Source organism: Dryobates pubescens, chromosome 2 (genome assembly GCF_014839835.1).
Source record: "Dryobates pubescens isolate bDryPub1 chromosome 2, bDryPub1.pri, whole genome shotgun sequence".
Classification (NCBI taxonomy): Eukaryota; Metazoa; Chordata; class Aves; order Piciformes; family Picidae; genus Dryobates; species Dryobates pubescens.
Genome location: NC_071613.1, coordinates 35,884,974 through 35,912,554, shown reverse-complemented (window position 1 = coordinate 35,912,554; position 27,581 = coordinate 35,884,974). Strand labels below are relative to the sequence as shown.

The following is a 27,581-nucleotide window of genomic DNA, read 5'->3' as shown; positions in this document are numbered from 1 at the left end:
TGCCTTCCTGTAACTGATCTCATAAAGGAGGGGAGAGATCTTTGTAATAATTAGAGGGACTGCTGAGCCTTGTCCAGCATGGTAAGACTCATGAAATGTGTTCCTGAAGTTTATATTGTGCACCACTAAAAGGTTTTTGTACCTTTTTCATTTATAATTTTTAATTATCATCGTCATCATCATCATCATCAGACTGCATTCTGTAGCCCTGGAATGGAAAGTTACTCTGCCATCATAATACAAAAATTACAGGTAACAATGCAATAGTGTTGTGTAAACTGCACGTCACTACTATGAAGAAATTATTTCACTACATAACAGCCTTAACTTGCCCAGTATTCCTAAACTTCTTTAAAAAAAAAAGGAAACAAAAGTGTACTTACTACTTGAAGCAGAGCAAGATATCCAGCTCCCACATTATCAAAGTTTACTTTCACATTTTTCCATCGGGCACTTTGATTGTTTTTTATGAGTTCCTCACACTGAGTATAATTGTTGACATCACTGACATCAAACATCTCACCAGTTGTGGTGTTGACACAGTGATAGAATTTGCCAGCAAACAGATTTACTCCCATGATGCTGAAGATGAGCCAGAATATAAGACAAACCAGCAATACATTCATGATAGATGGAATTGCTCCTACAAGGGCATTTACAACCACCTAGTGTACAAATTAGACAAAATAGCCACTTAGTTTATGAACAGAAAAGTTAAAATACTTTCAAAATGTTAGAAGTGTTAACATGGAATGGACAGTTAAAATATTACATTAAAAATGTAGGGGGGGGGAATGGTATTTAAGATTCGAGAAAAACACTAATGAGATTGCAAGAATAAAGAAAAAATAACTATATGGAAACCAAGACAATGCAAAAGTCTGAAATAAAATAAAAAAGCAAAAGAAAACCTGTTAGTAGCAAGATGGATTCATAGAATTTGTGTGCTCTAGAGAAAAAGAGAGAAATAAATGTTAAATTCCAACCATACAAATCAAAATCTAGAAATAGAAAAGAAACCAGAAAAAAAAAAAAATCAAAGAATGATGATGTAGAAGACAATAAAAATGTCTGCATGTAAAATTATCATTACTAATTTTGTTTTCTCAGCAACTTTTGTATATATTTGCACCAGTGTATTTTAGCATGTCATGGTTTTTTAGTATACAATGTAATTAAGCATATCTTGTTGAGTTTTTATTAACAACACCTTCATTTCAAATGGTCAGGCTCACTATAGCTAGTCTTACATTTAACCCTCTTAGGCTGCCTTTTTTTTTTTATTATTCATCTTTAATTGGCTACATTTAATACAGTTAAGCTGCTCTATAAGCACAAGGGGCAATAAAACATCAGATTAAGTTCCTTGGCAAATTTTTTCTTGTAATGACTGTGACTGAACTAAAAGAAAGCGGCAGATACTAAAAACCGTAATTTCCTACTAAATCAGTAAAGACTTCAGTATTTGCTATGATTCTGAAAATATTATTTTTTCAATTCAGTAATTTGACTGAAAGTAGCCTAAGATAATAGCAGTTTTGCCCATTTATTAAATAGGGACTTATTTGCCAAGTAAATCATATAAATCCTAGTGCTGACGGCAATGTGCCACAGGGCACTCTCCCCTACACTGGCTAGTGTGACTGCCTGTAGAATACTAACAGCCTGAATCCAGACAGGAAACACACTATTTATTTGGAAACTTAATGCCTGTGACCAAACTCCACACTTACTGCAATATCTGGGTATTTTGAGGTGAAAGATTACAAGGGAATTTCTCAATGACATTACCTCACTAGTATTTTATGCATCGGGTTTTTCCAGGAAATAGTATAGTCTGCATTTTAGAAGACAGCTTGTAATAGTTTGTTGTTATTGCTGTTTTGGGGTTTTTATGGGGTTTTGGCTGGTTGGTTTTGTTTGCTTGGTTGTTTTTTGGTGGGTTTTTGTCATATTGGCAGAATGTGAAAATAATTATTTCCTCAAGAGGAAGGATTTAGCTGTATAGAAGGAGAGGTAAAATGGCAGCAGAAGCATTCATATGAAGTAAAGGACATGAGAAAATTATTTCCCATCTCCCCTCTTCAATATTTTCAACTCTATCCTTCAAGTATCAGTTCAGAGATTTATTCCTTAATATTAATGTATTTATTGTGGGACATTTTTCCCCAGGAAGGTGGGGAAGAGGACACAGGAGGCTTTAGTTTCTGGTGTGTCACTGTTCTCAGCTTCTTCACTTTGTTTTGTTTTGCAGCTAATCCTGTTTTGCCCTGAACCAGGGACAAACTGACAGAGAATAGAAGTTAGCTGCAGAAATTTGTGAAAGTCCCCAGGCACGTTGGAGAAAAATACCCAACCCTCTGTTCTAAAATTTCTCATGTCCTTCGACTTTTCTACATAGGTCCAGAAATCAATGGTAATTTCTAGTCAGGAGAGAGTAGGCAGATTTAATGACCTCATGATTTAATCCCCAAACGTAAACTGTGTATATGCCCACATTTCCATTCTGGAGTTCTTTGCCAGAGGCATGACTGTCACACGTTCACATTAATTTTTGTATGCATAGATTCATTCAGACTCATTCATTTTATCTCACCCTCATTCCTTCAAATCGTGACAAGGCTCTTAAAGGTCTTAAAGCTCTTAATGTCCGAAGTGATTTAATGGCACCAAGTTCAGAATAGCCCAAGGCATTGGCTATTAAACTAACCAATGACACCTACAAAAACAAAAACATATTATTATAAAAATTGTTCTACACTATTTAAAAATAAAACAGATTCAATTAACAGAAGGATCAACAGTAACAAATGGAAGAACATCATTCTTGCTTACAGTGACATTGGAGGCCAAATCCCAGCATTTTTCTATTTGCTGGAAAGGCAAGAGGACATATGAAGACATGTTTGAAAAGGAATATATACTATTAAATGTCTATTATAGCTTGATAGGGTTGAGAGTCAGGTGGAAGCACACCCCTACTGAAGGATAAAACCTTTAGAAATATTTAAAGACAAAATAACTATAATTTCAGTAACTTCATTAAGGTTAGACCTTCCAAGCAATGTACAATTCTGACTATATTAGGATAATTAACTACTGACAATATTATTAATGCCTATAATCACTAATAATAATCTAAATAGTATAGTTGTTAATTAAAAGTTCTTATTTCTTGTAATCCCATACACAGTTCATAGGAACAATAGCCAGAGTATCTAGGAAATATATGCTGACAGAGGTGGTATTTTCTCACTTGCCTGGTAACAGTCTGAAGAATTTATTTTTCACTTCTAAGTTTAGGAAAATATTATGGGATAGATATTAACAAATGCTAGCATTATAAGAGTAAGTGCTCTGTTGTTTACAACAGTAGTGAGCCCCCAATTCACATTACCAGGATTTTATTAGAAGCCAGTCCATTTAGGGAGGAGCAATTAATTTGCTTCTCAATGGAACTGTGTTTTAAACCGTATTAATGTTAAATAATATAATGTACTTTCTTCGAGCAGTTTGAATGTTATGCCTTACTCATATTTTATTCAGTTCTACCACCGAAAGCACAGAAGATACATAAAGGGATACAGGTATATTTTAGTCCTTGAAAAAAATCCCTCCCTTAATCAAGAGAGTTCTTCAAATGATTGGGTCTACAGAAAGAGACATTCACTAATAATGGTGGCAAGATTTTGCCCATTGTATGAAAAGTCAGTCTCCTGTTACTCGTATCCATAAAAAACAATTAGATGAATCACAAACACAAGTCTTACAAGATCAGGTCTCAAAAGGACAATCTGAGAGCAGATGGAAATCAATTATTCATTACTATGTTGCTATGTATATTAATCTAACTGAAGATAATATTTTAGTGAATGCTGTACCTTTTAGCTGGATTACATGTAAGGATGTAATTCTTTTTATCAAAAGACAGGCTTATTTTATTGCTGTAGTGGACAAGTTTGTAAAGTCCAACCCCCTGCTAACGCAGGTACATCTAGATCAGGTTGCACTGGAACATGTCCAGGCAGGTTTTGAAAGTCTCCAGAGAAGGAAATTCTACACCATCTCTGGGCAGCCTATTCCAATGCTCCTTCACTCTCAAAGAAGTTTCTCCTTAAGTTCCAGTGAAACCTCTTATGTTCTAGTTTGTAGTTGTTGTCCCTTGTCCTATCATAGGGCACCACTGAAAAGAGTCCAGCTGCATCCTTGTAACATCTACCCTCTAGATATTTAGAAGTACTGATAAGATCCTCTCTCAGTCTTCTCTTTTATGAGTTAAAGTGCCCCAGGTCTTGAAGCCTGTCCTAATCATCTTTGTGGCCACTGGATTCTCTCCAGTAGTTTACTGTCTCTTGTGAACTGGGGAGCCCAGAACTAGACACAGTACTCCATGTGCATCCTTACCAGGGCAGAGTAGAGCAGGAGAAGAACCTCCCTTGACCTGGTGGCACACTCCATATGCACCCCAGAATACCATTGGCCTTGGCAATGAGGACACATTGCTTGGTCATGGTGAACTTGTCCACCAGCACTCACAGGTCCTTTTCCACAGAGCTGCTTTCCAGCAGGTCAAACCCTATCCTGTACCAATGCATGGAGTTATTCCTCCCTAGCTGCAGGACTCTATGCTTGTCCATGTTGAACTTTGGAAGTTCATCTCTGCCCAACTCACCAGCTTGTCCAGGTCTCACTGAATGACAGCAGAGCCTTATGGTGTGTCAACCATTTCTCCCAGCTCTTTGTTATTGATTTATTGTACATACAGCATAAGCATACACAGATGCTCTGTATTGCTCTGGTTTTCTCAGCCAGCTTAGTGTGGTCTTCTGTCATGTTTTATTGATAGTAGGTGAGAAAATAAATGTTTCCATACACTGATAAATAGATTAAATTCTTTCATTTGAGATAGGAATGCATGCAGATGCAGTAATTTTAAGATGTAAACATTTTCTTTTTAGTTTTATCCCCTAAAACTGGAGGGTTGTAAGTCCACATTCCTGTGTATGGATCTTCTAAAGTAGACTATCTGTCACAAAAAATGTTTTGAAACTTAGCAGTCACAATTAACCAGGGCCAAACTTTCCAGTTAGGGTTGTTATCAAAGACAGACTGTTGGTCATACCACATTGACTTTTTTATAGTGAGGCCTAAAATTTTAATTTATAGGAATTTTTTGCTACTTGGTGTGCGGGCTAATTTAGGTGATTTGATTCCAGGTCTCTAGTGGCATATGGCCCTCCTCACTTCCAACACCACTTATCTTTCATGTAGTTTAAGTGTTTGGGTGTTACAGTAGGAATAAAAATAAACTGCAAAATAAACAAATAGATAAAAACCAAACCACAAAGATTTTTCTTTCTGCTGAGAATGGAATGGTTTGAGGTTTGGTTTTTTTGTTTCTTTTTTGTTTCGATTTGTTTTGTTTTTATTGACAGATTCTGTATTATTGGTTTTCCAGGCAGGCAATTTTTGTACTCACAGAGACAGGACACTGAACCCAGTGTAGCCTTTCTTATGGTCCTATGCTAAGATAGCATCATTCTTTCTGTATGTAATTGGTGAATAATTCTTAATTTATGGCATTTTGCTGGCAGCTATTAAAAATCCATTTTCTTTAGATGCATAATTGCAAACTATGGTACTATTTCCTAACTCATGGAACAAGAGCTTTAAGTTTCATGCATATATCATCTGAATATTGCTTTGAATTAATAAATTAATTTTATTAAGTTCTGGATTATCCAGTATTATCATCATTTACCATATTAGGATAGACATAAAGACATATAAGACTGCCTAGTAAGACAAGGTGACATCTCTTGCTATATCTGGTTGCCCAACACATCAGTATGCTCATCTTCTTACTCTGAAGTTGTCAGGGCAGCAGTGGCCTCTTACTCTGTGCATGCAATACTTATATACTAAGTATAATGTGACCCTGACCTTTCCAATAATGTTTGTGCTGAGTTAATTACTCTGAAAAGCTAATAAAAAGGTTGAGAGTGCAGTTTAATTAAATTAGTTTAGCTGTTTTAACAAAAGCATGAAATATTTTTATTTATACAAAGAAAAATTTTTATACAACATCAATATGACCAAATTTTAATGTAATATACAACAAGCCCAAGTGAGAGCTTTTCTTGCTACATGTAGTTCAGAAACTGTACTCACTGGAATTGTATCAGGTGTGAACAATTTCAGGAAGGTCAAAGATTTTGTTCTACTGATTCATTACTACCCTCCAGCATTTGGCAAATACATGATTTGTCTTAAATGTTGCTTATTTCCATTCTATTCAAGTATAATTTATTAGCAAAATAATTTAGAAATAAAGTGTCTATACCAAATTATAGGATGAAATTCTAAAGTTTAAAAATATACAGGATAAAATAGGACTCAATTAAGATTATCTAAGATTACAGCAAATTAAATAGCTGACAAACTCATTGGATAATCCTGAACGTCCTGTCTCCATCTTGGTTGTCCTATCTCCTAGCTTTGTATATGACAAAGACAGTTTAGAGTCATCACAGCTGTACATCCTAACCTAGACATCATAAATACATGACAGATATCTTTGGCGGGGGGGGAAGGGAGGAAAAGTATAGGAGCAAAAATCAAGGTTCACAATGACACACTCCATAGCATCTAGTTGTACTGGGTTAAGATATTGCTGCCTCACGCCTTCACTGTATATCTCTGCCAGAATTAATCTCCCAAAACCCAGCAAATATCCCCCTGCTTCTCATTTGCCTGCAACCAAAATTCAGTCTCTTTGCTTAAACCACTGATAAATGTGTTTAATTCACCACCCAAATCTATAGCTTCTTGCAAGTAACAGAAGACTGGTGCAGAGAGATGGCATAAAAAGATTTTCAACTGAGGTGGCCATGTGTACCAGGAGTCATCTGTTATGTCTGTAAACTGACAGAGTTGAAAATTGCCATTTTTTTCATTTAATTATTAAAATCTGATTTGGTCACAATCACTAAAAGCAACTATGTCTATGTCTCACAGTGAGATACTCAGGTATGCAAGTTATATTAAATGTCAGAGCTCTAAAGGACTATCAGTTTTCAGTCCTGAATAATTTTGGAAGATGAAATTAAACAATTTAATTAACTTTAATCACTTCTAATCAAGAAGGGCTCACCAGTGTTCTCACTGGGACAATGCCACTGTATCACACCTGTTTAAACAGCCTATTAAATCAGTGTAGATTCTCTGCTTTTCTATAGGAAGATAACATGAGTTCATGTATTTCTTTCAGTTGCTGTCTGGCAGTGCTAAAGGAACTGCTGAATCAGCCTTTGGCACAAGGCATTTCTTTTTCCACTTTCTGCAACAATTAATATAATTCTTCAAAAGTAGAAGGTTTGAATCTCATTTTGTCATGCTTTCATTTATAAAACTAAAAATTATGAGTAAAAAGTTAGCAAAAGAAGCTGCTTTACTTATGGTGATGCTCTTTATAATGCTAAAAGCCTGCTCAGATAAGAGCATTTCTGAAACTAAACTATTAGTAAGAAACCATGGAGTATGGCTTAGAATCATCTGTTTAAGTCTATGTTACAAAAAAGAATATTTAAAACATGAAATTAACAGTGTAACAAAACTAACTTGGGCAGGTAAAAATTAAAGAGGAGGTCTTCCATTTTGATTTACAGGCCAATCTGCCTAGGTCACAAATCCAAAACATTTCCATTATACATTCTTAAGTATTTATGTAACCAGGGCTTTTGCAACTTTCTTAAGTAATACAGTAGTTTGAGGAAAAGTTACTATAAATGCTCCTTTGCCCTGAGATGCTATGTCCTCAGTTCCAAACTGAGGATGTGTATAGCCATTGAACTGGGTCAGATAATGTGTGAAGGCAAGAGACCAAAATATTCTGGGAGTAAAACCAGTTCTGATCCCTTCTGACAACATAAGCAAGATCCTTCCACAGAAGTGTATCACAGCTGGGAAAGCAGCCAAGAAACCTTGTATTCTCTTCTATCATAAACCCTGCCAAGTCACAGCTGATTTAACTATTGTACATTGTCAGCCCATTAAAACCAATTACATTTTAGGCCAAATAGCCACTGTCTTTCTGTGTTACTAAAAATGATAACAGGATAGTTAAGGGGCTAAGAACTCAGATGAAACCAGGACCAAATATATTGTTTCACTTGCAAAGCTGCAGTGTTTGTAGATGAAATTTGCCCAATGTAGTGTCCTTTTTGCTAAGGAGAAAGGCATAATCAGAGTCCATTGAAAACAGCATTTCAAAATTAGGGGTTTTCCTCATACACTCTCAAGTTTGATACATCCTGGGTACTAAATTTTTGATCATGAAGAATGAAAAAGTGATGGGCAGCCATCCTTTTCCTTCTGGCATATAGGTGTACTTTAAATCACACAAGCAGATCACTGCACTGAATTATTTTTGAATACCTGCAATATTAACCAGGAGTATCAGTTTTATAACATAAAGGACTTTACTATAGTGAATTTTACCATGTTAAGGACTGTGTACTTACATCAACAATCAGGAAGTCCAGCCAGCACCAGGCATTAGTAAAATATATTTGAAAACCATATGCTACCCATTTTAAAAGCATTTCCAAAATGAAAATGTATGTAAAAACTTTGTCAGCATATTCCAGCATGGTCTTGATAGTTTTTCGCTGTTCTATATATATATCCTCAAAAGCCTATAAAAGTAAACATGTTCAGGAATTATTAATGATTTAGAGAACATACATGCTAAAAATAAGGAATAAATTAAAATCAAGTAGGTCAGAGCTTATCTTTCTCCTTTTACATTTTATTTTACATATTTTGCATCTTTAAGCACAGCACAAATTAGAGCAACTTTATGTATTCTACCAATTCTAGAGTTGAATATAACATATTTTCTTAATGAACAAAGAAATGAACTCTAAGCATGAGTCTTTCTCCACTGTGGTGTTAAGACACTTTCACATACACACACACACACACACACACAAGTTAAGTTCTTAAAAACATACATATAAGTATATATTCAGTTAACAATGGCCTTTCATACTCAGACTTCTTGATGAACATGCTGATGAACATTTAAACACTGGGTAGCTATGCTGGCTTAAATGAAATTGCACCGGCTTTACAGCAGTAAACCAAAAGTATCACTAAAACAGTGCATGTGAAATTTAACAAACTTTCTCAAGTTTGGGCCAAGTTTCATTCCAACCTCAACTGAAGAAATACATATAGTGTTATACAGCTCCAAGCAAAACAAGTCTTTCTGAAGCAAATTTGAATGTTGCTGTTGTTTCTAAGGAGATAGCTAAATATTTCAGCATCTGCATTTCTTTCCTACTTACCAGTGCTCCACTGCTGAGGAGAATCATGAAGACAATGAAAGTCTCAAACCAGTTGTGCTCAACTATGCTGTAGCATGTTTTTCTAAGATTCCACCAAATTTTTCCTTTGCCATCCTCTATACTTACTTGACAACATGGAAATTTCTGCACACAGCCTGCATTAGATTAAGAGATATCAGGATCCAAAAGCAAATTACTTCAAAATCAATATTTACTCTAGTATCAACATTGTTAGAAACTTTAACAAATTTTATAGTAATTTTTTTTTAACTTAACACAGGAATTCTCTTTTATAGGATGCTAAATATCTGAATTTAGATAAGTAATTTGAAAAAGGATATAATATTACAAATGAGTAAACTCAATCCAAAATACATTGATATTTTTGACTGTTGGCATATCACTGTTCCATTTGTTGATGCAGTGTCAGAAAACAAAATTAATTTGTTCCACATTTCAAGGGCCCTTTCAAATAACTGAAAGTCATTTAAAGAATAGAAAAGTGAAATACTTTTCTTAGTTAAAAGATGTATGCAGTGGCCAGGCAGATAAAGTTACTCAAAGACTGGGGAAACCTTGTTTTGTCAGCTGATTTCCAGCATTTTAGGCTGTATTTTATTTCAGTTGTCGAGGTTATGAAGGCCCACCAGATCTGAAAGTTTCAAGAACTTAAATATGCCTATTATAATGCCATTTTACTTATACATCTCTTGAGTCAACAGTTATTCTACAACCTTCTGTAAAACAGGCTTCTGGTTCAAGAGCTTCTTCATTTTCAATTTCTGCTTGCTCGCCCTCTCCAGGAGGAGCAATATCAACTGTGCTGCCTTCTGATGAACTGGATGCATTTAGTTTCTGCAAGTAAAGTTCCAGAGAACAATTTTTTTTGTCATTAGATACATATTCTGTAAAAAATGACGCTGAATCAAATCATGCCAGTCTCTGACTTTTGAAGAATGCCAAATCTATGCTGATAAATATGCATCATCATAAGTAGAAACATAGTAATGACATGTACATTGTGTAGTTCTGTTTTCAGGTTTTTTTTCTAGGGAAAAGTTCAATATAATTTGGCTACTAACCTGATCCATGTATAAGACTTCTGAAGGATTCTCAGTAGTATTAAAACTAGAGAGCTTGCATTTACCAGACTAAATTATTTCACTTTATTTACCATACTAGATTACAATGAAAATGCGTCTTAGTTTTCCCAGTGAAATGAACTAACAGCAAGCTCCAGATATATCTTCATGTCCATTACAGATGGCATTTTCCTGAACAAACACCATATCTGGATTTAAAAGCTGTAAATTCAATTACATTTAATGGCAAATTTCTGTACAATTTAATTTTTGCAGAAAGCATAAATTACCAGATCTGAAACATCTTCTTTGCATTCGTTTCCTGTGCATATTGAGAGACCTCCTGAGGTCCTTTCCATCCTCAATTTTTCTATTGTTCTATTACTCTTGTGTACAGTGAAATACTATAGTCCTTACTGTGGTAAAAGCACCTCTAGATCTGAAAACTGTGAGAGCAATATAAAGTAACTGAAATCAGCATTGAAATTTGGATCAGGTCAAGCTATTTATGAGTCGTGCAAGACTGCCAATAATTTTGTCCTTTTAAAAAGTACTTTTTGAAAGGACAAACCTGCTAAAGATGCACACAACTAATGCAATAATTTGACATGGAGTTTGTAACTTGTTTCCTGTTGACAGTGCTGTTTGTGTCTTTAATTACTTCTTCTTAATATATTCTCTTTTATTGTGGAATAAGGCTAGTAAGCAGAAAGCAACATTCAAAACTCTGGCAGTGAAATAATTCTGATTCATACCATGTAACAGTAATATATAGGAATTTCAAGGGTGATGTAGAATGCTTTCATAAGTTAAATACTTAAAATCATGTGGGCATTGATGTAACAAAAGGTCATTTGGTCACACATGTGATTTGTGGCTTTCAGATGAGCAGATCTGGTCATGCCTTTTGACCTGTCTGAAGACCTTTTTATACATTTTTTTTGTGTGAGTATACTTAATATCAATTATTTTTCACATTTAGTTTACAACATAGTGACATTTTTAGAATATGAAAAAAATAGTTTGGATTATTTGAATTATTTTGCAACACATAATAAACAAACACTTTTAAAAGAGGCATCTCCATGTATTCTCTTCTTCAGAGACAGTGCTGCAAATTAAAACTAATTATTTAGCTCTTTGGTTAAAACTCAGTGCCTCCAGGAAAATTCATTGGGAGCTAAGGATTTTCTTCTGTCAGAAATTAAGTAAATGTTACATATAATTTGGTAATCAATTCTTTCCTCGTATTCAACTCCTATGTGAAATGAATGAAGTTTAAGAAAAATAAATCATGTGGAGTGATGGATAATTTCAGGGTTTCAAGAAGCTGCCCTTCACACAGATGCAAATGTACTCAATAAAGAGTCACTCAGCAGTCAGATTGCACGCTTTTACTGCATTGTGACCCAAAATAAAGGATTTGTCCCATAACAGGAAAGAGTTCTGAGAAGCACACAGGTATGAGTTTGAAAACCATTCTTTTCATTTTTAAATATCATGATCTGTAATATATAGAAAATCACACTGACAAATATAGGAAGATTTGGACAATACACTGAAATTTGGGTATTTCCAATCGTTAATTTTTGTTTAGTAAAGATGCTAAAATATCATGTTTCCTTTCTCATACTGCACTTCCAAAATTATTTCCAAAATGTATACGTGTAAAAAAATTAAATAAATAACAACAGCTATATTGAATCTAAATCAAATAGTTTTATAACTGGTCGTGTAGATCAGCAAGTCTGAAAAAAAACCAAAAACATTGTGTACATCATATAGGGGGAATATTTTAAACTTTTCTTTCTGAATTACTTTTACAAACTAAAATGTGCATCAGTATATACTATATTAAGCATTATTAGCACACCATCTTATTGTTCACACATAAGGCTCTTTTTTAAAGAGTAACTAAGTTTTGTGAATTAACTCCTTGTTGTATACCATTGTAATACAAAGAAATAAGAATTCTGTCACTGAAATTACAGGCAGTTTCTTCATTAAATAAAAAACAAATTCTGTGAAAATAGTAATCCGTCTCATTCAAGTTAGGAAAATTAAAACTAATTCATGGCCTGATCTGTCATCATTAAATCAATTATTGACTTAAGAGTAACAAGATAAAGGTTTATACTACACAACAATTATTAATCTAGATGAGTGCCAGTTAAAAGCCAGAAAAAAATTTAACTGAATCTTCCCATGTAAACTCTGTTGCAGATAGTCCTGTCAGCATAGTTTCTAAAAACCAGTCTACAGAAGTGCAATTTATAAACTGTACAAGCAAAGCCTACTGTAATTACCACCTAAAGGATTCCCTTCATTATTTTTTCAAATAATCTCAGTTACGTTATTAAAAAAATAACAAACAATTTAAGTTAATAAAATTAATCTTCTTTTCTTCAAGAACCTAGATGAGGAAAGAACCACTGCATTTTCAATAAGATGACTTTAATGTGTTTTTTTTTTCCTAGCAGTAAAACTAATAAAACTAATTTGAAACTCAAGATACATGATGGATTAACACAATCTTCTTTTCACCTCATAAATGCGATTATCAGCCTCTAGAACACGCCATGCCCTACAAATACTTATTTGCATCTTCAGTGATACCACATTTTCCTTTACGAGGATACATTTGAAAGCAATTGCTTACGATGCAGCATTCTCAAGGCCTCAATCAGCAAAATAACATGCTTGACTAGAGCAGAAGCCTGAGCAATACTGTGGAAATCAGACACACACACATACAAAAAAAACCAAACCAAAAACAACAACCAACCAAAACCAACCAACCAAAAGAGACTACCTCAAATAGGATTATATTTTTCTGAAAACAATACTCTAGATATTATTGCATGGGATACAACACAAAAAAATGCTTTGTCACCAACCCAAATACTTGGTTAATAGATGTATATTCAGCCTCCAGACTGTCCTTTCCGAGCAGTGCATCTCTTTTCAACAGCTTAGATCATTAAAACAAGCTTTGACCAACAGCGTGTTAATGTGCCCATTTACAAGGAAATGCATTCGCTTAAGACCTGGTCTTGCTCTTATTTGATGCTGTTTTAGATTTCAATAAGAGCAAGAGCAGGCTACTAAAATTTTAAGCTTTACAAACGGCTTCATGATTCAAGTGACAAAAAAAGAAAGGGATTCAGCCATTACAAATTGCCTTTAGTAATTCAGCCATGTGGTTTTATCCTTTGAAGCTTGAAAGCTGCACTGTAATAGAGCGGCAAAATTTAAAATAACGGGCATCAATTGTAAAGTGATCCTAAACCAGCTTTAAATCTGAAATCTTATCGTATTTGACTTTTATATAGTGTTAAGAAAAGAACAACAACAAAAAGAAATCTATTTCCTTAAAGTTTTATTTGATGTTTGAAGCATATCTTGGTTTAAAAATTATCAGTAAAATCTGAGAATTTTCAGCAATTTCACACCAATATGAATTTCTTTTACCAGCCTTAGACAATTTATACTATACTATAGTATAATATAGGTAGATCATACTATAATCAGTGGTACAAAACAAACCTTTTCTTAGTTATCCTTTTGGAGCCAAGTGAGACTCTGCCTGAAGGAAACAGCTTTGAATGCTGCTATAGGACTGAAGTCTCAGTTCCAAGAAATTTTGATGCCTAGCTGTACTAGGGTAATTTTACCTTCTGAGTTTCATGTAACTTTGGCTCCTGTGCAATGATCACTGACCGTATTCCTGAAGGCTCTGCCAGTTTTGCATCAGTGGAGATTATACTTGTCTATAATCCCAAAGCCATAGGGTATATACATGGAAGTTTATAAAAACAATGCCAACGACTCCATAGTCTTTCTAATTTACACCAAGTCAAACACATTCAAAAATACACACATTCAAAAATACTATTGTTTAAGAAGGAGTTTAAAGTTTATGAAATTTTGTAAAATGCTTTGCCTTGAGAATTTTTTAAGGGGTGTTATTTGCTATGTATAATTATAGCAATTATGTAACTATTTGCTCTACTTATAGTTTATAAAACTCAAGATATGCACTGCCCAAATCAATACAGAAAGTAGTTTGTGGCATCTTGAAGATTTGCATTACAGTGCATTAGAGGTTTAAAAGTATATGAGTGTAAATTTTATGGAAGTAGCTACTGCAATAGTTTAAATGTTATTCATTAAGGAGCTGACGTTGTGGCAGTAATCATTACAGAAATTACTTGACACATTTAACTGAGTATTTACATTTATAAGGGCTGAATCAAAAAGGGTTGTTTTTATTTTTTAAAAACTATTCATGCTCCCTTTTTCTTTGGCCTCTTTAATGTATAACATTCCAGTACTTTTATGATCCATACTTCGAATCCTGTAGAGCATGCAGGTATTGATAAAGACTGTATTAAAATATCCAGAAGAATCATTAGCAGAGTTTAAAAATGTATGTTGGGGTTGCCAATCCCATCTGACCATGCTGTGATGTGAGTCCCATGACTCAGCAGAGAGCAGCTGTGCATGTTTGTACCATCTTGCAATGGATAAGGAAGGTACATAGCCAAAAAGCATGCAGGCCAGTCAAAATCCATTAAAAAGTGATTATATATATATATACATATATATGTATAACTTGCTTAGGTAACCTGTGTGAAAGTGGTGACACGTTGCTCTACCTGGTTAAAAAGCACCAGAGCTGCATTCTTGATTGCTCCAGCTTGGTTTTACCCCTGTGAGAAGTAAGAATGGTAGGTAGTGAAGTTCAAGACACAGGATTTCTAGTTTTGTCTTTTTGGAATTTCTAATTCAAACATGGCTTTAACACAATTAAAACATACTTATTAAATATTTTATGATCACTTGGCAAAATGGGAAATACATACCATCTGAAATGTTCAACAAACTTTTCTAGCGAACATGTTAGCTTATTTTAGAAAAATAAGAAATGCAGAATCTAGACCTACGAATCTGCACACTGAAATTGTGATTCATAAATAAAATTAGAATGAATTAAATTAATCAGAACACAATTCACAGATTAGGAAAGTGTTCCAGTATTTATGTAGTGCTTAATGCACATTAGTGAAAATTAAAGGGTGTTTTGTTTAACTTTTTAGTCTTCATTTAACTATGTGATTATCTCCTTTGTTTGCAAAAATATATACCTACAGTAAGCCAAATACTTCAAAGAGGTATGTCTTCCCATTCCTCCTTCATTCCTTAATAATGGTGGTAGAACTTACAAATCTTAATGGAAATAAACCTCTTTAATTTCTATTCACATTACATGTGATGAAATATCATCTTGTGTAAATTTCTAGTTTAGATTTACTATGTCATATACTTCTGACTATAATTTCTTTGTAATTGTTTCCAAAGAGTATTGGATTGGTGTCTGGACAGTGGTCCATCAGTGTATTCAGACATATGATTTCATTCATTAGTTACCCATACACAGTTCACAACTTAGAGAATCTGTGGTCAGATTTAGAAGAGGGGAATATAGATTGCTTGATATATATATAAAACAAACAAACAAACAAACAAAAAAACCCAAAACCCACAAACAGAAACCCACCAAAAAATCAACTTCCCCAAAGAAACTGGTGGCTAGAGTTATCATGTACCATGGTATATCTGATAAGAAAAATAGTAAAACTTACAATTTGTTCCTCACTTACCCACAGTTACAATTTCTATAGTAATTATCTGCTCTTGGAATATTTCTTAGGGGCACACAGTCCCTGACTCACTTCCAGCATGATCTGTTATGGCTGACAGACTTTAAATCACCGTTCTCCTCTTAAATGTCAGTGACAGTCAGTAAGATATCAGAAAAAAAATGGTTCATTTTACAGTTCCTGTCCAAATCTAGCTTCACACAGCTCTATTGTTAAATAAAGAGTTACGAAGGGGGATGCCTCCTGAGGGTATTTTAAGTGCCAAATACTGCCACAGTTAAGGCAGGAAAGTTCTGCCCCTATCTCTTACCCCTCTTTTTGCAGACAAGGCCTTCTCCTAGCAGAAATGTTGTCTCAGTGGTATCCCTTGAGAGGCAACATAAAACAAATTATGGTGTCCTGTTAGAGAGATGTAGCTTAAACACCATGTCACTATACTCTTTATCTTCCTCAAGGGACAATCTAAAGCAGCAAGAGATTCAACACTTTCTATGACTTAGTGGGAGAAGATTGGGAATCTTTACAGATTCCTGTCACACGTCAGAACATCTTTTCATATCTTGCCAAACCAGGTGGTAACAACATGACAATATCAGCAACAAAAAGGGCATTTGATCCTTTCACTAAAAATCACCCAGAAGGAATGGAATAAGGAACCCAGAGCAGAAACTGCAATTAATATAGAATTTTCAGGGAATTGGTAAAAAAATTCCTGCCCTATTAGATACTGTTCACAGTATGCACCCTTGCACGGTATGAATAAATGTCAAACAGTTAAAGGCTAAATCGTTGTGTGTGAGCAGAACTTGAGGGAAGAGCTATTCCAGCTTCATGATGGCAGTTAGTATTACTTTCTATGGAAATCTTGAGGCTCCATAGGAGACCCAAACTCATCCTATCCCCATTGAAAAATTATCCAAAAGTTCTTAATAACAAACACCATCCACCATCAATGGTAGATTTCTCACAGTCACCTGAAATTTTTCACTTTCAACTTCCTTTTACAGACTTTTGGATTTGTTTTCTCTTCATGAAGACATACAAATACATCTAAAGTCCATTAAAAAAAAAAATTCCTTTTGATTTGTAGTAAAACTTCAGGTCATCCTTAGAAGAAGAAAACATGATGCCTGAACTAAGCAAAGATCAAAATTAACAGAGGAATTGACTAATGAAAGTCACCTTGAAACTGGTACCACTCGGAAATTCTCAGCACAATAAAGGATTTTATTCCACTTTCTTGAGGTCACTTGGAAATCAGAGAAGTTTCTGTCCTTACACTGCATTTTCTTGCGTCTGCAGCCATTCTGATAGAATATATGGCAGGACACTGTCAACTGAACTTTTCAATCTTTCTTAAAGAAGAAACAATGCAATATATGTACGGGATGATGTTATTTAACTTTTATCACCCCAGTGACATGCCTTATAGTGTCAATCCACAAGCACTGTAATGTAGAGAAAGTAGTAAAGACTGCAAGGGGATCAGGAGCCAGGTGTGGAAGGAAACTTCTTCCCGTCAGCTCTGTTGCTGAGGCTAGCTAACATGTCACATAACCACACATTTAGCATCTGCATAGCTTTTAAGCCTCCCAACTTCCTAATACAATTACAAAATTAAAAACAAACAAACAAACAAAGCCCAACATATTCAGAAAATGTTTAGGCATGTAACTTCATAAAATGGAGCTACTAGTAAGACACTTGTCACTGTATTTATCAAAACTAACCACAAGGAAAGCAGAAAATTTAAAGTAAAATGTCATTTTAAAGTACATATATGAAAAGACTTAGCTAAAGGTTCATTGGAAAAGACAATGTACTTTTATTAGATCATCTTACATGAAGAGTCACTCTAAATTTTTTTGTTTTATAATAGTTGATCTCACGAATTATTTCACTTTACATTTTCATTATCTCTCATATCCTTAAATTGGCATGGGTAAGCATTACTGCTATATCATTCTATACATCTGTGCTGAAAATGTTTGTCTCATGACTGAGCAACTCAGATGACAGAATATGTTGTTCTTAAGCTCACAATTGTTATGCAAAGTAGCATTCTTTGCAGTTGCAAATAAATACACACTCTTCATATTGCTTTATCTTCTTAAGAAAAAAAAAAAAAACCAACCAACAAACAAAACCCTCCATATTGTGTTTAACTGGACCATGGATATCCATTAATGGGATGTGGTACAGTTTGTTATTGCTGAGGAACAACTGCTCTCTACAGCTCTGATAGAGTAATGAACGCAAGGCTTCTTTATAGAAGAGCTTTCTTTGTGGTAAACACACCCTAAAGTATTAATGAGTCATTGGACAACATCATAGCTTCTAATATGAAAATATATTTATCCATTATTCCTGATCCTTTAAACCTCACATTCCTTACATATCTGATGGCACTGAATAGAGTTACATTCTGCTAATGCCTTTATTAGCTCCTCACAATCTAATGATGTTTACTCTAACATACAAAGTTTTCCTTGAATCCTACTGTCACCTGTTCATGATCACTTCTGGTATTTGACCACTTACATGTTGAAGCACATGGATTCTGGTTTTAAAACAAGCTTCTGTCTCTTTGCACAGTAATAACAGCATAAGGCTTTCAAGTAAACTGTTTCCACATTCATCTATGTTACAAGATTATTCTGCTTTCCAGGATAATTTGAGATACTGCTTTACAATGACATTGATTGCTATATTGATCACTTTAATTCAGCCAGCTGTAGTCTCTGAACCCAAGTCTGTACAAATATTACTCACTACATTGTTTCTATAATGCAGGCTACATCACTGATTTATGAAGTTTCAGGGTTCATTTATAGAACTAACTTGAATACATCAAAAATTATTTCTCTCCACTTATATTTGATTGAGTATGCAAAGCTGTGTACTTTTTATCATTCCCTAGCTTTCTACATATTTACTTCATAAATCCTGACTATATTATCAGTACTATAGAAAGAATGCTTTATGAAATGTGTGCTAGTCCTAAAACCTCATAAAAGGAATAATTGTATTTAAAACTATACATCTTCCAAATGATAGTAAACAGTGTATTAAAAAAGTAAACTCTAAGGACCCCCAAGTATACCAATGCATAGGGTAATTTTTTGCTTGTATTATGATTACATAGCATAATAAAATATAAACTATACTTGCATGGGATAAGACAGGTTTTTTAAACAACTCTAAATATGGACTTAAGAAATATGTGGATGCATGACTACAGTTTAATTGTTAAGATATGAAAAATCCTACCTGTTTACTTTCTTCCATATCAGATTCGCTGCTAAATTCTTCTGTGTTTAAATTTTCAAAATCTGATTCTCCAACTGCAATTGGCACTGTCACAGTGAGGCCTGGGTTGTTGATGAATGACATGTAATCATTTTCATCGATCGCGTATTTTTCCACACTGCTGCCTGTGCCTAATCCACTGGTGGTTCCATTCCCGTCTTTAAGATAATTCAGATCTTTGCTTATTTCAACAGCAGTATGATTGGAAATGCAGCTGTCTTTCTTGTTGTGTAGCTCTTCAAGTGCTTTGATTTCCTCCAATTCTTTCTGCTTTCTAACGAAAGCTTTTTGAATGAACTCCTGTATCTTTTTTTTAACATAATCTATTCCCTTCTGAATCCTTGCCACAGCAATCTGGAGATTGTTCATTTCATTATCATCATCGGTAGCAGCAAGGTTGTCTGAACTAAATGAGCTCAGCAGCAAGGCTAGAAATAGGTTCAATACCTAAAAGACGAGAGAATATAGCTGTACAGTCAATACATACATATAAGAAGTGAGTATTTTATGGGATAATGCCAAATAGCACACAGTTTTGAAAAACAACATTCACTAATTTTAAATACTCATATAGCACATTAAATTATAAAAGATGTCCTTAATTATTTTTCTACTTCTGTTTACTCAGAAGATAAAACCAGACAAGATAATGCTTAATATTTCAAACTTTTGACCTTTGTTTGAAGCAACATGGCTGTTTAGACTAAAATAAAAGTTACAAAAAGTCTAGCCGTACATATTCATCAGAGGTTTCAAAGGCATTCTAAATCACTTGAAATCACTTGGAATTCAAGTAGAATGAAATAAATATGATTTGTAAAATTATATGGTTTTATGTTATGCAGATATTTTAGAAACTTATATGACTTAATGCAATAATAACCTACTTAACCTTTCTAACTACTATTTAGGAGATTATAACATAAGACTGTTTTTCTGAACTTGTCTCCTATATTCTATAAAGCTTATCAAAAAAGGATGAAATGAATACTTTAAACCTGAATTTACACTTTAATCTCCTTTATAATACTACTAAATTATTTGGATTTGGATTTTTATTTGGATTTGGATTTTTTTTTCCTTTTTCACTTGGGAAAAAAGGAAAATAAAATAAAATTCTGTTTGCTCTTATGTAGGAATTTGAAATAAAATGGGCTTCTTTCAAGAACAGATAAGTCTTAGCACCATTATTGTCTGAGAACTGTAATTTACTGCCTAAGAATTCAAGCATCATTATTGTTGTTTTAATATAAACTCCTATATAACCTGCAGCTATTTCACTTAAATTTACAAGCAATTAAACATTTCACACTGTCAGTCTCATATACCATCAAGTGTTAAAAGTTATCATGGTATGGCAAAATGGTATAAATGAACTTCTCTATTGTTAAATGGATTAATTCTGCAGATATTAACAATCCCAGAAAAAACTCTGAAGTTAAAGACACTTTGAACAAAGAAGACAATAGGAATCTGAAAAAGAGTTTCTGTGCTGAAGCTAATGGTAAAAAAAAGTGGATCAGGTTACTGATCCTAAATAATTTTAGAGAGCTCTGCACATTTCTGCTGATTTAATGTTAGGATTGCATTGTCACATAAATGACTACAACATTAAATGTTTGAGTTCTATTTTATAAAAAATATATACTAAATTAAGGGAATTTTGACAGGTAATTAAATACAAATTTTAAAGTATATCAGAATGAATTCTGATTGATTTTCAGAATGAAACAGTAGAAGAAACTTATAGTAGAAGTGTAAATGGTGCATTCCTATTATAAGTTCTCATAAATTCAAATTTATCAGTTGAAACTTTGGCATCTTAACATCACAGCTTGAATTAAAAATTTTCTATAAAAGTATAATTTTGAGTTAGAAGCTTTCAAATACAGTTAGGATTGACATCCAATTATTCTGTATTTTGGTTTTGTGTTTTACACTTAACAGGCCAGAAAGTTCAGTACTTAGATTCATGCTGTAATATTTCAAGAGTAGTTAGGAAGATACTTGGATTTAAACAGTACCTCTTAGTTAGCTGCAGCACTCCCATAACAATTTCATTTGACATTTTGATGTATTCCTAACTTCATGGAGCTACAGTGAGAGTTCTTCAGTATATGGAAATGAGTGAAAAGGGGAAGAAGGGAGTCATTGTACACTTTACCCAAAACCTAGCACATTCAGATTTAGTTTCCAATTCTAAACAGCAGGGTAACAAACATTCTCAGTGCCTAGTTGTAAGTTATGTGCATTTTGCATCAGAGTTAATGTTCGAAAATGCTCATCACATACCACTAGATTTCCAATCACCATGACCAGCATGAAAACAATAAGGCACATGGTTTGGCCTGCAACCTCCATGCAGTCCCACATTGTTTCTATCCATTCTCCACACAGCACTCGAAATACAATCAGGAAAGAGTGGAAAAAATCATGCATGTGCCAGCGTGGAAGCACACAGTCACTGGAGATCTTGCAAACACATTCCTTGTAGCTTTTCCCGAACAGCTGCATCCCAACTACAGCAAAAATGAACACAATGATGGCCAGCACCAGGGTCAGATTTCCCAAAGCTCCCACTGAGTTGCCAATAATCTTAATTAGCATATTTAGAGTTGGCCAGGATTTTGCCAACTTGAAAACTCGAAGCTGCAAAACAAAAATGCAAAGGAATAATTAGGGTTACTTATGAAATAGAAGCTAGATCCAGGTTATTTAGCAGAATGTGTCAGTGCCTGTAGATTTATTTGGTCTTCAGGAGGAGCATACTATTATTTTAATGGAAAGTAGGGAGCATGGAGTATTTGCAGCATTCAACATTTCATCTGAGTGATGAACATAAGAAAAAACCCTTAAGCTGTGTTCGTATCATGTTTTATTTTAGTATTTTTAAACATTCACTTGTAGGTGATTGCTGAACAGTTCTTCAAGACATTTCAGAAGTTTGTACTCTTTTCATCACCTTCACTACACCCTCTTTGCTGGATTGGTTCCACATTTCCTACAAGAACATAGCAGGTCTTCCAGTCCTAGTCAGAAGACAATTTTGGAAGCAGCAATCTGATGCTGATCCTGTGATGTCTGTTCAAATCATAAACACTACCTTAAAAATAGTATTCAGTAGCTAAACTATAGTATGTGAAGTTAGGTATCATTGCAGCTACTTCCTGCTCTACATATTAGGATATAACTTGGTTTTCAAGTAATGTGAAAAGAATTAGTGATACAAACTTTTAAATCATTAACTTTGTGTTGCCAGTAAACATACCTATAAGTTAGTTTGTGTACAATACTAGTCACTATTTTAAAAGACATTTGTAGTATAAGATAAATATTATTTCGATTTCAGTATCATCCTAAAGTCAGATTGTTATGACTCATTGTTATATGCAATGGAGTTACCGAATGCTTATTCTCAGTGCCTATTAAATATTGTGAGAGGAAGATCTATTTAGGGGCTTTGTGAGTAACACAAAGTGATATTCACAATATAAAAACTAAAAATGTTATGATTCTTTAGACTGGTGGCAGTATGTATGTTTTTACAGATATTCAGCTTACAGTATGATGAAGATTAAAAAAAATTCTCCAAAGCTCAGTTAGTCTGATGCTGGCAAAGGATATCAGTAGGATCAGATATCAAGAGACAAACTCTCTAAACTTGTACTTATCAAATATGGCTTGCAAATTAGGCATATATGAAAATTGTTATTTAAGTATATAAAATACTGGTAACTATTACAAGACTGGTAACTATTACAGACATCAGTACTTCTCCCCCCCCCCCCCCCCCCCCTTTTTTTTTTTGAGTTGGACAGTTGCATGCAAATATTGAATTATCAAAGTATTTACCAATCTGAACGACCGAAGAACAGATAACCCTTCAACATTTGCAAGACCAAGCTCCATTAAACTAAGGCTAACAATAATACCATCAAAAATATTCCAGCCTTCTTGGAAATAATAGTAAGGGTCCATGGCAATTATCTTTAGTACCATTTCTGCTGTGAATATCCCAGTGAATACCTAAGACAAAAAATGATTAATTAGTTGAGTTGTTATGAGAAGTTTATATACCTGAGTAAATTTTTCTAATCTAGCCTGAGTTTTCATACCTGTTACTTGTATCTGGCACTATAAAAAATGATTCATTGCTCTCTCCAGACAGCATCTAAGTATCTCTAAACATTGAAGACTGATAACTAAAAACTAATTACTAAATCAGTACAGATATAGGAGGTGAGATGTTTGACAAATCTATAAAAAGCTATTCATAAGTTAGCAACTCATCTCTGTTTCATATTTGACTGATCTGTGCTGGACCATTCATCCAGCAGATAATGTGATACGATCCAATGTTTACAATCCTCTTTCTAGACAATAGTCATACTCTCAGTAAAGTAAAAGAAGACTTGATATCAGCTTTTTTCCCTTGCTCACAGTATAAACAGAACTGTTAGAAGAATTCTCTAAGGACAGACTCGCTAAGGTCCGTCTTTTAGGTCAGAGTTGAAGAGTATGAGTGGAATAGACAGGGGAAGTTGTAGGGTTTTGCACTGAGCTTCTTGTAGGATACAAAGATTTAGGCACTGTACTGCTGTTCTTTGTGAGAGCTATTTCCTTTTGGAAAAAAAAGAACTTCATGGGGAAAACGTTCTTTGAAATATCTGAAAGTGACAAAAGTGAAATTGTCAATGCTCTTTAGTGTTTTAAAGTTCAGAATTTTACCCAACACTTTCTCACAATGACTAGTAATCAGTGGTTTGTGCAGCACGAGAAAGGAATTTTGTGCATAATGCAAACCCACTAAACCCATGAATGTTCCGAACAACACTGCAAGGATATCCTAGATATTCCAAAAGTCTACTAAACTACACTAACATACTTTGTCATTGCCTTGTGACAGTTCTTTATCCAGCTTGTTTTCAGTCCTTGCTGAATTTTCACATTATATAATTACACTCATGATTACCTTTTAATTTAAAATTAGGAGCTGGATATAATGCTGTGCAGACATTCACAGCTGTTACATTTTTAAAGGCATATACTTTTTAGAGGCTAGATAGGTAGCAATACACACTATATGATTATATTGATATATGAGAGATGTTACCAAATAGTCAGACAAAAGTAGCAGGTATTGCCATGTGTTAAAGAGAATGCAATAAAGAAGATTATTCTTGACAAAATTGTCATATTTGTCAAAACAGTTGAAAAAAAGAAATGGAAACCATTTCATTCTTCACAAAACAACCCATTCCATCCACAAACTACTTTTTCGTGAGCATAACCAAATATACAAAGGTACATTTTAACAGCAGTAAGCTCAAGTTTTCTTGCAATTATTTAGGAATACTGAATGAATTTAAGTAATATTATGCAAATGAATCATTGCATTTTAGCACTATTACTTCCTTGTCATTAAAATGCTACAGAAAAGGCAGAGTCATATTTATCATATTTCATTTCTCCTCAAGGAGACTGTGATGTCACAAATACAAAGTAAATTAACATACTTCTAATGGAAGTTACAAAATTACAGTTAATAGATTACTACAGTGATGAATAGAGAATTTAATTGAAACCAACAGGAACAGTATTAATTGTGTAGTTATAGTGCTAATTAAGGATACTGGATTGTTACGAAGGTAAAAACATGGCTTTTGCTAGTTTAGAGTAAAAAGCATGAAAATATGAGATGGGAAAAGGCAGAAAACCAGAAAGAAATAATTATAACAATGTGACAGACCAACATTTTAAAATTAAATATTCTGTAATCTGTAATGAATACAAAAGAATATGCCAGCAATTACATTTTAGTCCAGGACAAAGGAAACAATATGTAGGTAGTAAATTCAATTTTAGTTCTATTTAAACAAACAAAAAAAAAGTCACAGAAGGATGTATTACTAGTATATACAAGGAAAGTGTTTAGACTTTAAAACATATTCTGAGAAATCTAATCCTGGTCCATTTAAATATTAGCAGATTTTTCAAAACTAATCTTCTTGAATGATTAGTTCAGAACACTTGGTTGGTTTTGATTTTCAGGACTGCATGTTGTGTGAGTCAGTCGAGACCTCACCTTTGTAAACTATTGCTAATTATGTGAGCTGGCAAATAATGTATGAAGCTCCTGAAATAAGCACTTGCAAAGTTCAGTCCACTGTTTCCTGTGTATCAGAAGCAAGTGGAAAGAAACAGACAAGAACATTTAAGTGTTATGCCCCATTAAGGTATCTGGTCAGAACAGGAATTACATATAACACTCTGGAAAGGCATCACTAATAAACTAACAGATGCAAAGTGCTGTTATTAGAGAATAAACAATAATCTTCGAGTATATTAAGTGTTTTTAGTTACCCAAAGTGGCAAGTACCTACTGCTAACAAGACATAGCCTTTCTTGGTAATGTACCTTCACAGCAGTGTAACTGAAAAAAAAGTCAAATTCTAACATCAGTTTTTCACAGAAGGAAAATATTTTCTGTGATGGAATATCAGCATCACAGTAAAAAATATATAATCTACTTTAGTGTTTTCAAGAAAAAACCCAAGGTAGACCACAAGAAATCTAAAAATCCAAGGAAGACTGCACTTCCACACATAGTTATTTTGTTATAGGAGTCACAAAAGATTCATGAAAGTCAAAGACTACAGCAAAAATCACCTATATATGAAAACTACATATACAGTTTCTAAACTGATTATAAAAAACAGCATGGAATAAATTTAAAACCAATGCAATACATTTATGCATTTCATCTTTTAGAAAAGGACATTAACATTTTACACCAAGTTGTGCATAATAAACTGCTTACCAGATTCCCCACAGAAAGGACACTGCTAAACTGTTCTGTCATTGGGTAATGTTCCATGGCCATAAACAAGGTGTTTAGAACAATGCATATAGTTATAGCAAGATCAACAAATGGATCCATCACAACTAAATTGACGATGTGTTTTACTTTTAGCCATGGACTCCAGCAATCCCAGATCAGGAAAGTGTTTGCAAATCTGTACCAGCATGGTGGGCATTTCTGTCTGGATTCTTCAAGCTCTGGAAAAAAAAAAAAATTACAAAATTACAAAATCACAATTATATCTTCCAGATGTTCTTGTTTCAAATATGTAAAAATATTAAATCATTAAAACAAACAACTCACACTAATGTGGGATTTCTCTCCTATGTTTATCCATCTTAATGTTCATCATCTCATTTATTTAAACTCCTCTACAACAAGTGGACTGTGAAATTTTCTCTAAAGAGTGAATCATCTCAGACATCTATCTAAAGAGAAAACTGTGTTTTTCCCATGACAGGAGGAAGTGTCTCAAAGTTTAGTTTGTGTTAGTTCACTGGCTTACAGCAGATAACTTAATCTTGGATATAGGAAGTTAACAAGACTCCATAGTCAGTGAACTGACATATAGAATTTGTACAAGCTTGATAAAATACAAATTTTTGATGTTAAGAATGTAATATGGTACATATCTTGATTTGAGCTACTAAAAGTACAGTGAACCACTACAATATCCTAAGAGATAAATGACTGAGTGCACATACCTATCATTGCTTATTTGAATTAATATTTTTAATACACAGAATACCTGTTTTCTTATTTTTAAAAATATCATTTGAGTTTGAAAGTGTCTTGCACAGTTGGAGTGTCTATCAGTTGAGAAACAGAACCACCATGTCAACACCAACAGAACAATTCTGCTCTCAGAATCTTTACAAACTACGTTTTCTTCCATCCCACTGTCAATATTGTCATAGTTACAGAATAACAGTAACTTTTACTGAATTAATAATGGAAAAGATGAACCACAAATGTGATGGGATGTTTGAGGACATCCCAGAAGGAAGTTTGATATTTGCTTAAGTGAGAAATACCTAGAATACAAAAATACATAAGAAATAGCCACAACTGTTTTTATAAAACAGCTCACACTTGTGCTGAAGTAGGAAGATGCACTCAGAAAGATACACATTTGTGAGAACAGTTTGTGAATGCTTTTGGGAGAAAATTAAAGATAAAGACCTTATATTTCTGACTACAATTTGTTCAAGACCTGTTTGTTCATCTGAGAGCAAAGGGCTCAACAACTCACCTTAAAAAGTCCATTTCAATTCTGACAAAGTAATCTTATGAACTCTGTAAATTTTCTTAGTAA

The 27,581-nt window shown here is 33.9% G+C and overlaps 1 protein-coding gene across 1 annotated transcript in view; it reads right to left on the bottom strand.

Moving 5' to 3' along the window:
* The window catches only part of LOC104309145 (sodium channel protein type 2 subunit alpha), a 77,086-nt gene that overhangs the window by 11,799 nt on the left and 37,706 nt on the right, over positions 1-27,581 (bottom strand). Inside the window, exons 14-22 of the mRNA XM_054175016.1 lie at positions 26,225-26,463; positions 23,257-23,430; positions 21,697-22,053; positions 19,366-19,851; positions 10,085-10,205; positions 9,351-9,505; positions 8,523-8,696; positions 2,597-2,719; positions 384-665 (exon numbers count right to left, since the gene is read on the bottom strand). Coding sequence (XP_054030991.1) covers positions 384-665; positions 2,597-2,719; positions 8,523-8,696; positions 9,351-9,505; positions 10,085-10,205; positions 19,366-19,851; positions 21,697-22,053; positions 23,257-23,430; positions 26,225-26,463 — 2,111 coding nt within the window. The remainder of the gene's footprint in view (positions 1-383; positions 666-2,596; positions 2,720-8,522; positions 8,697-9,350; positions 9,506-10,084; positions 10,206-19,365; positions 19,852-21,696; positions 22,054-23,256; positions 23,431-26,224; positions 26,464-27,581) is intronic.